Source organism: Paramisgurnus dabryanus, chromosome 1 (genome assembly GCF_030506205.2).
Source record: "Paramisgurnus dabryanus chromosome 1, PD_genome_1.1, whole genome shotgun sequence".
Classification (NCBI taxonomy): domain Eukaryota; kingdom Metazoa; phylum Chordata; class Actinopteri; order Cypriniformes; family Cobitidae; genus Paramisgurnus; species Paramisgurnus dabryanus.
Window position 1 is genome coordinate 37,555,333 of NC_133337.1, and position 16,692 is coordinate 37,572,024.

At 36.9% G+C, this 16,692-nt stretch overlaps 1 protein-coding gene and 1 long non-coding RNA gene across 3 annotated transcripts in view; one reads left to right on the forward strand and one right to left on the reverse strand.

The window, feature by feature from the left end:
• Window positions 1-338: 338 nt before the first annotated feature.
• Window positions 339-3,821, reverse strand: LOC141282248 (uncharacterized). Of its 2 annotated transcripts, none has more exons than XR_012336779.1 (3): window positions 3,525-3,821; window positions 2,576-2,640; window positions 339-2,205 (listed from the first exon to the last, which is right to left on the reverse strand). It is a non-coding gene; the product is annotated as an uncharacterized lncRNA (long non-coding RNA). The 2 variants fall into 2 exon arrangements; XR_012336781.1 differs by lacking the exon at window positions 3,525-3,821 and adding an exon at window positions 2,981-3,149.
• Window positions 3,822-3,831: 10 nt separating this feature from the next.
• LOC135749900 (B-cell receptor CD22-like) overlaps window positions 3,832-16,692 on the forward strand; it is a 44,734-nt gene continuing 31,873 nt past the window's right edge. Inside the window, exons 1-5 of the mRNA XM_065268584.2 lie at window positions 3,832-4,033; window positions 4,209-4,294; window positions 6,871-7,233; window positions 7,378-7,713; window positions 7,793-8,059. Coding sequence (XP_065124656.1) covers window positions 4,249-4,294; window positions 6,871-7,233; window positions 7,378-7,713; window positions 7,793-8,059 — 1,012 coding nt within the window. The 5' untranslated portion in view covers window positions 3,832-4,033; window positions 4,209-4,248. The remainder of the gene's footprint in view (window positions 4,034-4,208; window positions 4,295-6,870; window positions 7,234-7,377; window positions 7,714-7,792; window positions 8,060-16,692) is intronic.

The window sequence follows — 16,692 nt, forward strand, 5'->3', positions numbered from 1 at the left end:
CAAAATATATGTCCAAAGTGTCTTTTACCGCTTGATACTGTTGTCTCTGCACGTCCGTTAAAGCTTGACCTCGAAGAATATCGTCCGCTTCATCCCCCATACAGTAGATGAGCGTGTTTACTTGGTTAGCCTCCGAGCTAAGATGCAAATTACTGGCTAGACGGAATCTTTCGAATCTCCGTATCCACTTTTCCCATTGCTGGGGCTTAGAGAAATCAAACGCTTCGGGAGGCTGAATAGTGAATGTGGCGTTCGGCGGTGGATTTGCCTTAGCATTGTTGCCGCTGTTTATCTGTAGCTGGGGCGGTAGCCTGCGAGGCTGCGTTGCGCTTGCTCCCGATTCCTCTGTATCCGACATTATTTTCTTCCAATAAAGTCTTCTTTTTCACTCCCAGAACAGCTTGCTTTCACTCGCCGGCGATTAAGCTCTTACTGCCGCCCGACTTCTGACACCATGTCGTGTTTTTGGGCATAGATTCAAGCGACACATTGTAGAGCAACTGAACAGCATTTATTTAAAGCGTCATATATACAACTCTCATTCGTTCACATGACCCCGAGCACCTAGTAGTTCCGGTACTTCCTCTTAGATGCTTCATAATAAAACCCCCTTACATAATAAAACCCATTACACCACAGGAGGAGGATGCTGCCAAATGTGCCAAACTTACAGATTTATTTTCAAGAGGACAAACAAAAGTGACAACAGGTATCTTAAAGAGATATAAGCCTAGTAATGATTAGCATCAGCAACGTAATTATTCGGCTAATACCGTTGTCAAACTATTTACAAGCCAAAAAGTTTTTTTGTTAAAATATTACCCTTTTGTGTATACATGGCGATTCATAGACTTTGCAAATATTATGCAAGCAGCTTCTGAGCAGTCCCCCACTGAAAATGAGGAGGCCATGAATAAACAATATGAATTAAAGTTATTTAACCCTCAGGTTGTATTCAGAACACTATAACACCTTTTGTTTTCCCAGTCAAAAATGACCAGCCTAAAAAAGCTTATAAATTACTTGTTTTGCTATATATTTACACAATATTGTATTCAATATTTTTGTCAAATTGTTTTCTTTTTTTAATTAGGACTTTTATATTTCTATTTGCATTAATCATTGGCCTCATAGCATTAGCAATGCTAATAATATATCAACCTTTCCTTGTGAAATACACTCTAAAAAGGGCTGGGTTATTTATATATTTTATATATCGGACAGAACACGCTGCTGGGTTAAAATTGACCCAGTGCTGGGTTGTTTTAACCAAACTGTTAGTTATTATAATCCATGGTTGCATAACAACAGCCCAACATAGGGTTATTTTTAACCCAGCATGTGTTCTGTCCAATATTTACCCATTATGAGTAAAAAGTAACCCAGCCTTTTTTAGAGTGTAGAGGAATATTTTTGTTAACTTCTTATCTTAAGTGAAATATTATTTGACTTTTACCTTATTTGTTGAACCATGATATTAATAAAAACTATAGTAAGAGCTGAACTGTTGCTTTATTTATCCAATTTGAAAAAAGTGCTTATTTGGAATAACACTATGGAAAAAGTGGGCCGGTCTTGGGCCTGAAACTCCCGGGCTGAAAAGTGGCCCCACTCCGGCCCTGATACAATATATAAATGAAATACTGAAATGTACATAAACAAAACTGCAGCAGTGTAAGAAAATAAACAATGTAATTGTTAAATTAAAAGTAAAATCATTTACAGATGTGTAAAGTTTTTTACAGAACAGATGTTCCAAGTTTCAGAGTATGGAATGTATTTGACTAAAAATACTTCATTTATTAAAGTTACTCCTCACGAACAAAGATGTACAAAGGAACCGAACAGCAGAGGATTCATCCATTTGGAAAATGACAGACTACAGTAGATGCACATTGCCTGGGGTATTTATTTTCAAGCACGTAAAATGCCTTTAAACCATAGACTGTAAAAAAATATGAAAGTAGTGTCCGTGATGTCACCCATTGGTTGTGAAGAGCATTTTTGAAGCCTAAAGTAGGCGGTGCGTGCCGTCGCCATCTTGGCCGAATTGCAGTTTAAGTCACTTCCGTATTGGCTCCATAAGAGAGACTGATAGAGAAAAAAGATTGAGAGATCTGTTGCATGTTTCCCATGGCCAGGAAATAAAGGAAAGGATTTCGAGGATTCTGTCCAGAGAAGAACTTCCACCACATTTGTTGCAATCTACAAAAGAGGAAAAAACTTTTAGTGGTCTGAACTAAATGATCAGATTTAAGTGTTCAGAAAACCATGTGGGCCAAGTGAATTATACATTTTATAAAAATTATAAGACTTTCTTTTGCATCCCTGGCCGCATTACCACCACGTGTGAGATTTTTTTCCCCAAAAATGCAATGGCCTGTCGTCGGTTTGCATAAGACTTTGGTGTTACACTCCTTTAACTGTTGTGCCAACAACAAAGGCTGCAAACCACACAGACTGACAAATAGGATGATCTGACTATAAAGAATAAAGTGCTGCAGAATAAAATGCAGCAGATAATTAAGACATTCCCAATACATTTTAAATAGGAGTTATTAAATGTTATACTTACTGGCTGAAGTTGTATGAAGGCCTTGCTAGCCTCATTAATGGATGGACATAAAAACTCTGCACTCTCTAGAAAAAAAGAATGGGAAAACAACATCACATCTGATCTCTGCTAAAAACATAACATCTCTGATACAGTATCAGCCACAGATCAGAGGGTTGGTCAATATAAACTTGAAATCACAGGAGACAACCCAAGAATATTATAAAAGTAATATAAAATAGTAACTAAATACGACTCAATAACACATCTTCATTCATAACACATATAAATGTTTGTTAAACTGTACACGCAGTGTCTTGGTGACAAATGCGTTTATGTATTCAAGTTCATGTCCAAACACTTAAATTATTGTTTCATTTTAAAAGAGAGGACCGTTTTCATTTATCGACGCGTTACCCGCCGTACCGACTGTGAAGTGAATGTGCTGCTTGTCCCTGCCTCTCAGTAACAGAGTAGACGCCGGCTCCGCAATTCTCCGCCGCCGGTTAAGTTAACTTGTGCTCGCGCCTCGCGGTCTGTCTTTCCATATCGAATGACAAGAAAGCAACTCGTTTGTCATCAACTTTAATTTAATAGTGTCGCTATTGCTAAACTGGGAAAACTATGCGCGTGTGTGACACAAAAAGCCAAAACGTTGCGGAGGTCGGCTCGGTACCGGTTTTGACTCGCTTTGTTAAAGGCTTACAGAAATTGTCATGAGTTAACGTAATCAACCGTATGATGGGGATTTTGTAACATCGATTTTATTAATTTTATTAATATGCCATATTAAACATCTTAGAACGATTATTCGAGTCAATTTGTGTAAATGGCGATCTGAGGTAACAGTCGTCATTCCTCTGAATTACACCCGTCGTCTTAGTCTGTATAAATTAACACGTTGCTGTCTCGCAAAATGTTATAATCTTGTTTATATTCATGAAATGTTTACAAAAACATATAAACTTACCTTAACTGCTTCCAGTGACTCTGTCCTTTCACAACGACCGTTGCTGAGCACATTCAAACATCAAAGGCGCGAAGCACGTGAGCCTCTTCAAACAACCCAGTATAATAAGCAGTTTTAACCCAACAACCAGAAAACTGAAACTACCCAAAAAGTGTTTAAAATGTTAAAAATTAACCCAGCAAAACAACCCGACAGACTCAACCCAGCATTTTGGGTTAAAAAATAACCCAGGCATTTTTAGAGTGTACATTTGTTCTTAAACAATTACTTACAGTTGCTTACAGTCTTAGCTTTGCTCTGCCTTTAAACAGAATGTGTGATGATGTTGATACAGGAAGTACTTGAATAGTTCATCTGATATCAGTCAGTATATTGTCTTCACACAGCACAGTTTCACTTAAGTCTCAAATCATCAGCAGTTATACTTCAATAAAATCCACATCCATGAGACATTTTAACAAATCTGCTTTCAGCAAATTTACACTGATTTCACCATTATCTCATTTCTGGTAAGATAGACAAAAACTCTTATTTAAAAATGCTGTTGATCTTTAACATTTTTGTCCTGTTTGATGCTTGCATGATGCTATAATTAAATATATGTAAATAGTAAAAGTGAGTTACATTGTGGAGTTTAATATATGATTTCATGAGTTCATTTAGTCATTTATGGAATATTTACAGCTTTGTTTCCCCAGGGAACTGATCTTATTTTAATGAAGAGATGAAGACAAAAGAGCAAATCATTATTTTCATTTGTTTGTTACAAGGTTTGATTTCTTAATTTTTCTTTAGCAAAAAATGTGTTTGGTTTAACCAACAAAAGTATGAAAGTTACTGTTGTGTGCCAATTGTGAAAACGTGGGTGTCAAGAATGAAAGCGTGAATTCAATCGCTAAATGTATGTTTGGTGTTTAGACAAAACTATATTGAAACTTTATTGTAACTGGCATAACAATCAGAATAATATAACAAATAAACAATATTACAGCAATATTTATTACAACAGTTAAAATAAAATGCACTTGACTATTTTATGTAATGTAGACATCACTGTTACTGCTGTGTTTAATGTAAAAATTATCCACTGCAGTTGAATGTTTAGTAAATTTAACAACAAATATATTGTGTTGTAACATTGTGTGTTTGTTTGTGAATGTGTGCGCAGTGCGCACATGTGTGTTTTTGAAGAAATGCGTAAATAATAAAATACTCACTAAAAACAGTTGGGTTAAAAATAACCCAACAAATAACCCAATGGTGGGTTACTATAGCACCGACCCATTGTTGGGTTATTTTAACCCAATGCATTGGGTCGAAAGTTTTACCCAATTAGTTGGGTTATGAAATAACCAATTTGTTGGGTTATTTTTGCAATGCTGTTTTAACCCCATTATTATTATTAGTATTATTATTATTATTTATTACTATTATTTGCTTTATAAATAAATAATACAAAACTTACAAATACATTTGTAATGCTTTATTTTCATTTAGTCATTTGAACTTGCATTTAAATGTATAAATACATACATGTATAGAAGCATAAATACATACACACATACATAAATATATACATACATAAATAAACAAAAACATAAGAAAACAAATCTACTCAATCTTATCCAACTAAAAACTGCTTAAAAGCATAGTTCACACATTTTGTCATCATTTTCTCCCTCTCATGTTGTTATAAACCTGTATATAAGTCTTTACTTTGATAACCACAAAGGTATATTTCAAAGAATGTTTAAAAAATAAAACCGATCATGAGCCCCATTCATTTTCATAGTATTCTTTTTTCCTACTATGACAGTCAATGGGGCTCATGGTTTCAAACATTACTCAAAATATCTTCTTTTATGGTCATCAGAACAAAAAAATGTCTACAGGTATGTAACGACAGGAGAGGAAGAAAATTATGACAATTTTCATTTTTGGGGGAACTGTCCCTTTAAGCAGGTGACAGTGTGTTCAGGAAACATCACATGGTACAAAATGTATTGTGTGTTACAGAAACTACTTAACAGTAGTGAAAGGCTTGGGATACTCTGTATAAAATGTAAAAAAAAAAAATTAAAGCACATGTCAACTGCTGGTCTTGCTCCAGGGCCATGCCTCCCCACGATAACAAAGGCTTGTGATTAGTCGAATTCATCCCATAGGAGGACATGGGGTCTTCGTCATACCTCCTCCTCCAAATACTGAATTATGTTTGTTTTCTGACCTGAAGACAGAATTTTCACAATGTAAATATGCACACATAAACAGGATAAAAAAACTAAGTGTCATAAATTATACTTACAGGTTGCAAATTAATAAATGTTTGCTTTGCCTCTTGGTACTGTAGGAAGGCTGAACCATCTTGCTGGCCATTTTGTAAGGTTTTTAATGCAACATCTCCAAGAATGTCTACATTTAAAGAAAATAATAATTAATTAAATCTCAAAGCAAACACATCTGGCACGCTGAATAAATACTCTACTTTGACAGTAGATGGCGCTGAATTGCAAATTCAACCGTTACCGGGGTTACAGTAAACAGACGTGCAGGATTAAACAGCGCTTTATCAGGGGATTATACTGAAGTAAAACGACAATAAAATGCCATCGAGTCATTTCTTAAGACATTTACATTCAGAATCACATTTATATTACAGCTCTGTGTCTATAACACAGACCGCCAAAATAAAATATTTGGAGCAAAAAGCAGCCGGTTGCATCCCTTACAAAAGTTAAAAAACGGATTTTACTACACTTTAAACCAAAAAACATTGTCTGTTACAGAAAGCATGGTTAAAGCAATATGGCAATCACTACGCCATGAAACTAACGTTATACTACTAAAAGAAGAAATGATTCATTTTCGTAAGGGCTCATGCTGTTGGTGCTGTTTAGTATTAAAATAAATTGCAATGTCTCTCTACGTTTATGATGGCTTAAAAACGCGTTTGGCATCGGTAACAGTTCATCAATGGAACAGGTGTAACGGACAAAAACTAGACAGCAGCGTTTTTGTACACTTATTTAAACGTGACTGATAGTTTACTGTGTTTTAGAGCTTAAAGACACTTTGTAGCAAAATAAAACATTACACAGAGATAGATATTTTAAAACGTACCTCTCGTGTCTGTCCGCACTCAGCAGTGGCACCTGTCAACCGTTGAAATTCAAAATGCGTGACGTGAGCCCGATTTTAACCCAACTCTCTGGGTTGTTATGGAAATAACCCAATACAAGCTAGGAATAACCCAACAGAACAACCCAATACGTTTAACCCACCTATTGGGTAAAACAAATAACCCAACGGTTTTTAGAGTGTAATAATCATCATGTTTGTATTGTAGGTGTTTGGTGTGGAGATTGGAACATCAGTCTGCCAGAGAAGATTGAAGCTCTGAGTGGATCCTGTGTGACCATAAACTGCACATTTACTATTAATAACACATATGACACATATCTCACTGACAGTGCTGCAGGAGTGTGGTATAAAGATGGACATGAAGAAAACAACAAAATTGTGTTTAACTCCAGCAACTCAAATTTACTTTTAAAAGGGAAGATAACTGGAAAATTAAAACACAAGGACTGTACTACCAATTTATATGATGTAACTTCAAATCACAATGGCAAATTTTACTTCAGGATTGAGGGTAGTGGTCCACTAAAATATACCTATGCACAAAAATCTGCTTTAATAAATGTGACTGGTGAGTGACATGACTGAAAGTTATTGTTAATTACAAACTGCAAACACTTACAGTGCAATATAATCTGTTTTTTTGCCCATACAAAATATACAGAATGATAAGCTTGAGTAATAAATTATGCAAATATATCTGTGTGCATTTCAGCCTCTCCCCCCAATCCCACAGTGAAGATGTTTAAGGATCAGATGGAGGTTCAGGTTCAGGAGGTGTTAGAGGGGAGCTCTATGTGTCTGCGCTGCTCTGCTAAGACTCTCTGCTCCTCTTCTCCACCAACTCTCACATGGAGCTCCACTGACAGACTCCACCTCAATGAGAGCAGCAGACTACAGCTGGATCAACAGAATCAAACTGAGATCATCTCTGATCTGAACTTCACTGCTACTCACCTTCAACATGGAGTCACTTTTATCTGCACTATAACCTACCAGATACAACAGAGGATCACAACAGCACAGAACAACATCACATTACGTGTTCAGTGTAAGAATAAATCACTTTGAACTTGATGATTATATTGTAGATCACTGTACAGTGATGCCTAGAATTTGTTTTCCATCAGATGCTCCTAAAACCACATTAGTGTCTGTGTTTCCATCTAAATCTGTACTGGAGGGCAGTTCAGTGACTTTGATCTGCAGCAGTGACGGAAATCCAGCAGTGTTCAACTACACCTGGTACAGAGAGAATGGAGGACTGCTGGAGGAGCTGCAGACTGGATATAATCTCACCTTCAATGTGACTGATCGTACACACACAGGACGCTACTACTGTCAAGCTCAAAACCAACATGGCACCCAAAACACATCAGTGTTGCTGGACATTCAGTGTGAGTATGAACTGCACTATGAAAAATCTTTGCTGCCTTAATTTTTTTGTTGAATCAACTCAGATTTCCAAGTGATGTCAACTTACAACACTGCCAAAAATTACTTTCTTACTTAGTATTTGTGTCTTGTTTTCAATATCAATATCTAAAAAATCTTAAATTAAGGTAACTTTTAAATTAAGTAACTAGTTTTAAGAAAAAAAAATAATTTAAGTGAAATTGTCCTTAAAACAAGCAAAATTATCTGCCAATGGGGTGAGAAAAAATGTGAAATAAGATTTCTTTTTTCTTAAACACTTAATTCAAGTAAAATTTTCTCACCTATATCTATTTAGATATAGACCCCATTGGCAGATATTTTTGCTTGTTTTAAGCATAAATTCACTTAAATTGTATATTTTTTTGTCTAAAAACTATTACTATTTTCTTAGGCAATTTTGCTTATCAAGAAAATACATCTTGATTTAAGAATTTTTTAGATATTTCTACTGAAAACAAGACAAAAATACTAAGTAAGAAAGTCATTTTTTGCAGTGTATTATTTATCTTGAAAAAAGATGAGTTGCTACAACTTATAAAATATGTATATGATACATACAGTGGTGTGAAAAAGTGTTTGCCCCCTTTCAGATTTCTTATGTTATTGCACAATTGTCACACATTAATGTTTCAGAACATCAAACAAATGTAAATATAAGTCAAAGATAACACAAGTGAACACAACAAGTAGTTTTGAAAATTATGTTTTTTATTATGAATGGAAAACAAAACTACATGACCCTGTGTGAAAAAGAATTTGCTCCCCTGTTAAAACATAAATTAACTGTTCAATTTCTCTAGCCACACCCAGACCTGATTACTGCCACAATCGAGAAATCACTTAAATAGGATCTGCTTGACAAAGTAAAGTAGACCAAAAGATCCTCAAAAGCAACACATAATTCAGGAACAAATGAAAAAGGAAGTAATTTAAATATTTTAGTCTGGAAAGATTATAAGGCCATTTCTAAAGCTTTGGGAGTTCAGTGAACCACAGTGAGCGCCATTATCCAGAAATCGTAAAAAAACAAGGAACAGTGGAGAACCTTCCCAGGAGTGGCCAGCTGACCAAAATGACCACAGGAGTGTCATAAAAGACCCCCACAACAACATCTAAAGAACTGCAGGCCTCACTTGCCTCAGTTAAAGTCGGTGTTCATGACTCCATTATAAGAAAGAGACTGGGCAAAAATTTCCTGCATGGCAGAGTTCCAAAATGAAAACCGCTGCTGAGCGAAAGGAACATAAAGGCTTGTCTCAGTTTTGCCAAAAACTTATTGATGATCTCCAAGACTCTTGAGAAAATACTCTGTTGACTGATAAGACAACAGTTTAACTTTTTAGAAGGTGTGTGTGTCCCATTACGTCTGACATAAAAGCAGTGGCATGTTTACCCACCACGCAAACCAAGCAATTGCGTAGGGCCTCGCGGGCTTGGGGGGCCCCCTACTGGCCACAAGGTGTGCGAAAGTATGTTACGTTTATTCAGACCCAAATAGGCACGGATAAAGCACGCACGAGCAGGGCACATATAGTATGGGAAGCCGAACTCATCAAAAGAAGGACGAAACTGCGCCACTCGAGGGATCTGCGCTGCGCGAACCAATTATATGCGCGGCTATAGCGTTTAATCAGACCCAAAAGTCGCGCGCACAAAAACCACTCGCGAGCGAGAGATACGAGCGCGCAGAACAATATTCGCTCATGGACAAGCGTCCTCGCGAGCGCGCAGATGAGCGAACTCTACGGGACAGCGCACCTCTGCACAGTGCGCACAAAAAGCAGCCATACAAGTGCTGGAATGAGCGCTCGCTCGACTCTCTCTGTGCTTTCGTAACTGCATAACATTCACTCGATGATCAAGTTTACTTTAAAGAGTTTAGACTTCACACTTGTGATTGGTGGTTTGGTTTGATCGGTGACACGCATCTTTTGTTCCACACTCATACAGGTATAAACATGATAAAGACACCACGCAGGGGTTTAAATCATGTCTAAAATACATAAATCATATTCTGTATCTCATCATTGTCATTAAAATCTCATCTTTAGTGTATTTCTAGTCTATATGCTTGTTGTATCTCACAGTAAGTTTGTTTTTACAACATGAACATGAGAGTTATGTGATTCCCATCCATAAATTCAAGCAATAACCAACTTACAATATTGTTTGCTGGTGTTTGTTAGTTCAGTTTGTTAGATCAGTCTGAATCATAATCTAATGCTTCCTCTGTTTTCCTCATTTATTTTTTTTTAGTAAGATTTCAGACACTGAAGTTGCAGTTTTAATTACATTGTTTTAAAATAAATACATCCTATAAGACATTTGCAAGCAAAAGATATATCTGAGAGGGGAGCGAAAAAAAAAAAATTTAAACCAAGAATTTTTGTCATTTTTTCAATTCAATTCAATTTTATTTATATAGCGCTTTTCACAAAAGTCAATTGTTTCAAAGCAGCTTTACATAAATAGAAGCTGTACCAAACTGTAACAATTTAGTGTTATTTTAAGCAGTGTAAAACAAAATAAACCTGGTTTATATATATCTCACTTAATTCTATATACTGAATATTATTGTTGTGCAATTCAATTGAAAAACCTTGGGCAATGCTGGGGCATGGGGGGCCTTGGTTCTTGGACTTTGCATAGGGCCCCCAAAATGGTAAACACGCCACTGCATAAAAGTAACACAGCATTTCAGAAAAAGAACAGCATACCAATATTAAAATCTGGGGCTGTTTTGCTGCTTCAAAGACCTGGAAGACTTGCTGTGATAAATGGAACCATGAATTCAGCTGTCTACCAAAAAATCCTTAAGAACAATGTCCAGCCATCTGTTTGTGACCTCAAGCTGAAGCGAACTTTGGCAGCAGGACAAGGATACAAAACACACCAGCAAGTCCACATCTGAATGGCTGAAGAAACACAAAATGGAGTGGCCAAGTCCAAGTCCTGACCTGAATCCTTCCTTAAACCTTAAAAAGGCGGTTCATGCTCGAAAACCCTCCAATGTGGCTGAATAACAACAATTCTGCAAAGATGTGTGGACCAAATTCCTCCACAGCACTGTAACAGACTCATTGCAAGTTATTGCAAACACTTGGTTGCAGTTGTTGCTTATAATTTTAGGGGGCAAACACTTTTTCACGCATGGCCATTCAGTTTTGGATTTAGTTCTCCCTTAATAATAAAAACCTTCATTTTAAAACTGCATGTTGTTTTCACTTATGTTATCTTTGACTAATATTTTAATTTGTTTGGCGATCTGAAACATTAAAGTGTGACAAATTTACAAAAACATAAAAAATCTGGAGGGGGGGCAGCGCTTTTTCAAACCCCTGTAAATGTGCTGATTTATCATATGTTAAATGTGCTGGTTCATATTTAACATCAATTATAACATGTTTTTGCAGATCTATCACACATTATAACCCATGTGAGAAGGACTGATATAGTTGTGCAGTGTATGATAAGTGTTAACTAAAGCAGTTATTTTAAAATGCATATGGTGTTATTTGCTCAGTGGAACACAAAAGTAAAAATTATTTGAAAATAATAGGAGATTTGTAGATTCTATCATTCTCACATAAAGATGCATGACCTTGCAATCTAAACTCTTGCTGTATGACTTAATATAAATTCTGTGCTAAGACAACAATTCTATAAAATAAAAAAATTCTTTAAATTTTTTACTTTTTACTGTACTTTTAAAGATACATTTTCAGTAAACCGATTTGGAACGACATGAGTGAATAAAATCTGAATTTTAATTTGTGGATGAACTGATCCTTTAAATGTGACTGCTACTAAGGCCTGTGTATTTCATATCTTTATACAAATAATTTAGAAAGTGCTGACCATGTGATTTTAAATTACTGTAAATAGTAATGCCCTGATTTAAGAGAATGAGTCGGAGAGAATGGAGGACAGCTGGAGCACGGGACTCTGCCACTGTCAATATAGCAAACAACACAACCAACATGATACTCAACCACATCAGTGTTGCTAAACATTCAATTTGAGAATTCACAGTTTCTTTCTTAAGTTTTGCATCATTTTTTTAAAGTGATGCTCTTAATGTACTAAGTTCCTTTTGTATTGCCAACCTCACTTAAAATGAAGGGTTACACTTGAATAAGGGTCCATGAATCAAATGAATTAGGACATACATCTATTTTTACTTAATGCATGTACTAATCATAAATAAATCATAAATAAACTAATGAAGAATCGTCATTAAGAACAACATTACGTGTTTTTAAAGGGACACTTCACTAGGGCTGGACTGGAAAAAAATTGGCCCTGGGATTTTGGCCCAGACCAACCCACTACATAGGATCACAAATCTTTGTGCAACCTTGACTCCAGTATAAGAGCTGACACATGACATTACAAAAATGTAACCATTGTAAAAGGCTTTGCAGGTTTTAAAAATAATAGTATTAGCCAGTGAGTGCACACTGTGTAAACTAACCATTCTGAACACCTTATGATAACACTCAAGGCTATTTAGGGTAGAAGTGGGTTACTCATAGCCGGTCTATATTGGGTCTATAGTTAGCCGTCATTTCAACGTCATGGTTTTTGCTTGCTGGGTGAGACCTGATGAATGTTACAATGAAGTCGCAGTCTCGCGGCTGAGCCACGAGTCCCACTACAGTGTGTGCAGACTATTTTGATCACTTTTTTTCTGAACAACTTTTACCAATTCCAAATCACAGTAATTTTAATAACCAATCAATATACCTTTTCCTTTCATCCTATTTTATGCCCTTGCTGCCCGAATCAGGATGTCTTGTCTAATGGTCACACCTCAATTTTGCAATTTCCATGCATGGCATCTTTCTTATGGACATCAAATAATGAGTTTCCAGTGTGTGTGTTAAACATTTCTGGCCCATTTTAAATGTAAAAGAACATGTGCCTAATAATTCTGCACACTTGAATATAAGGTGCTTTTTTCTCCAGTCAGTCATCATTAACAATAATGTATTACTTATAAATGCTTTATTTACTAAATTAATGGTAGTTATTAAGATTAATTTGGCTTGGAATTAGTAAAAATGTTTGATAAAAACTGTTATCAAAAGTTTGATGTAGGTACCTAATAATTCTGCCCACACTGTATTTTATTGCAGTGTATTCGCTGTCATTTTGCAAACAGCCATTGGTCTATCACTTGTGTTTTTGACTGCGTTTTATCAAGAGGATATCTAACAACAGTGTTTTAAAAGCAGTTCTGCTTACCGCACGTCAACTCGCTTCTCAGTCGTCTCTTATTTTGACAGACGCACAATAACTCTGCATGCTTCATAAAATGCCCTAAAAGTTGTGATTGGGCTAGCCAAATGTCAAATAAAAAAGAACCAATGGGCTGCTGATTAGGTGTCTCCTGGGCTGGTCTGACCGAAAAAAAAAAAAACATCTTACGCTAACTTTTTAAAAAATGCAGTACATTGCCACCACGCCTTTTAGCGCCATTAATGAATTACATTAAAACAAAGAAAGAAAGAAAGAAAGCAACAGGCTGCGTTGCGCGATATACGAGTGTTTTGGGCTGGTCAGACAAAAATAGTGTTAGATGTTTCTTGAGTCAGATCATTGCTCTCTGTCCATCTGACACAAGAAACAGAGTGGGAGGGGTGGAGCTTTTTAAGAGATGATTGGGTGAGTCCAGTGTCAGTATGGAAAATGAGCCAATGGGCCGCTGTCCCAGCTTAATGAAGCCCGTTCGTTGGCCAATTAAAAAAAATCACATTATATTCACCTGCCCCCAAGGACGTCGGCCCACCGGGCATTTGCTTTGTATAGTTAGAACCCCAGTCATGTTTTTGAATGGTCGTTAGGGATGCTCATATAAGTTAATTTTCCCGACCGACAACCGTAGCTTCTAAACCGAACATTAACCGTTAACTTATAAGATTTTAATATGAAATTGTCATTGAGTAAAAATACAGTTGACAGTTGTCTGTGAACTAGTAAAAACAAAACATTTAATTTAAACGTGCAAACAGCAGTGACAGATCAACAACAGAACCAGGATTCATACATTATCAGATATTCACGCAACATTACCTTATTAAAAGCACGCGATCAGTCCAGATGATTAATATCCAAAGGGCAGATTGTCTCCTTTTCATCTACCACAGTGGTCATTTCTAAAGCAGGACGCTTTTCAGAAAGTTTTGGTTTTGCGTCATCTTTCTCCGTTTGTGCAAAAAGAGAGATGTTTATGGTTAGGGTCAGAGGCCATCAGCGAACGTCTGTCCAGATGTGCGTGAGATGGACCGCGTCATCTTGTACGGACACGCGCGCGTCTCCGTCCAGCTTCCAAACACGCATGCAAATGATTTCTCATACAAATGATTACTTTATCAGACCGTTTGTGTGTCATTTACAGGACATTCACAAATTAAAGATAGAAATAGGGCTGTCAACTTTAGTCGTTTAGTCGACTAATCGGTCGATGCCGTCTTGGTCGACTGACATTTTCATTGGTCGACCAGTTGCATAATTAATAAATTTTCATTGATTTACTCCTTGATATTTATTCCTTTATAAGCAATTACATATTACTGTATTCTAAATATAATTAGCCCATGTTTTATCCCAAACTTTAAATGCTTTAATTTAGGCTATTTTGTAACAGCACCACAGTTTAGCGCACCACATAGAACACTCTGGAACCGCACCTGTGGCTGGCTGCACTGCTATTTCGCTCAGAAAGGAATATAGGTAGTTCTGCTGTATTCATTAAGTTCAAACACTACTTGTTTTGGCTTTAGTCAGCAAAATGTCCAAGAAATCTAAATCTTTTGTCTGGCTGCATTTTACAAAAAAAGGTCACAGAGTTTGAGTTCGCCTGCTCACAAGGTTTGCGTAAAGTAAATGGTACAGTCTATTTATTTGTAAATTCTTTCATTCGAATAGTAAATAAAATACAGCAATACAATAATTAAAATGAAAGTCTCTCCCGATTGTGTTCCAAATTATTAACATTTACGTATTTAAGGCTATAAGTAAATTGTAGATTAAGTTTTGTTTTTGTAAATCCTCAGACATTATTTTTACCACTTAATTAAGTTTTGCTTTATAGAAAGGTGAACGCGCGTTCACTTGCATTGCTAACTAGAACGCACCTCATTATAAATTAATAAAACTCAGCGTATGCCTATTTATGCCTCATACATTAGCATTAAATATCTTTGCTGCATTCGTTCTAGAAGATGACAAGGGCTTTCTCACACACAGTGAGTTAGACCCGCCTTGGCCGGGTGCCTATTGTATCCATTAGTTTTATCGGGTTGCAGTCTATTCGGCAACATTCCGCATACAACGGGCTTAGATTTGGAAAAATATTACATCTACATTTCAGTGGTAACAGATACGGTGACCATCTTCTTTCTTTATTGCACTACCTCAAACTAAAGCGGAGTCTCTTTACAGCTGTCATTAGCTGCGGTAATGTTTCAAGTGAGCTTCTAACGCTAGACAAATGCCTTTATTTTCAACACGATCACCTCGTACCCAAACCATTTCGAAACTAAGGAGCCATTTGTCCTCCGATTCGGCGTTTGCTGGACTTATGTTTTTGTTTTTATTTGTACAGTTAACGCGTTTGAAAATAGCCTAAATAATGTAACAAAACGAAAATAAACCTATAGGCCATCCTACTATACAGCCTATTATTATTAGAGTTGTTCCGATTCCGATACCAGTATCGGAAATGCCTCCGATACTGCCGAAAATGTTGGCATCGGAATCGGCGAGTACAGGAGTCCAGGCACCGATCCGATACCATACTGGTTAGCTCCGCGTGTTACAGTTCTTCTTCGCCGCTCTTAAAACAGTTGCGCCGCCGTTGTTTTAGAGGGGCGAAGAAGAACGCCACCTGCTTCCAACCATAACGTTAACGCATCATGTCGGCAGTTTGGAAGTACTTTACAGTGGATTTTCCCACCAGTAAGACGGCGAAATGCAACATATGCAAAGATGCAATTTCGAGGGGTGGCACGAATGTTGCAAATTTCAACACCAGCAACTTAATCAAACATTTGAAGACGCGTCACGCTAAAGAGCACGACGAATTCACCAAAGCTACGGGTAAAAAAAAGGACGAGCTGCAGCAGCAAACTCTGGAAACTGCCTTTCAGCGACGAGATAAATTCCCCAAAGACAGCCAAAAAGCAACAAAGATAACCGACAAAATTGTGGAGTTTATTGTCCTGGATGACCAACCCCTGTCTGTCGTCGAAAATGTGGGATTTCGCCGCTTAATGGAGCATTTGGAGCCAAGGTATTGTTTGCCAGGTCGTAAATATATATCTGAAACTGCGCTACCAAAATTATACGAGAACGTTAGGGAACACATTTTGTGTATGCTGAAAGACGTGCATGCAATAAGCTTTACCACGGACATTTGGAGCTCCGACGTGTGCCCCATGTCTTTGCTAAGTTTAACGTCACACTGGGTGGACAGAGCGTTAACATTTACCCCCCGAAGTGCGGTTCTGCACGCGAATGAGTTCCGAGGGTCACATACTGGCAAATCAATCGCCGAAGCAATTGAAGAGATGCTAGTAAAATGGAAAAT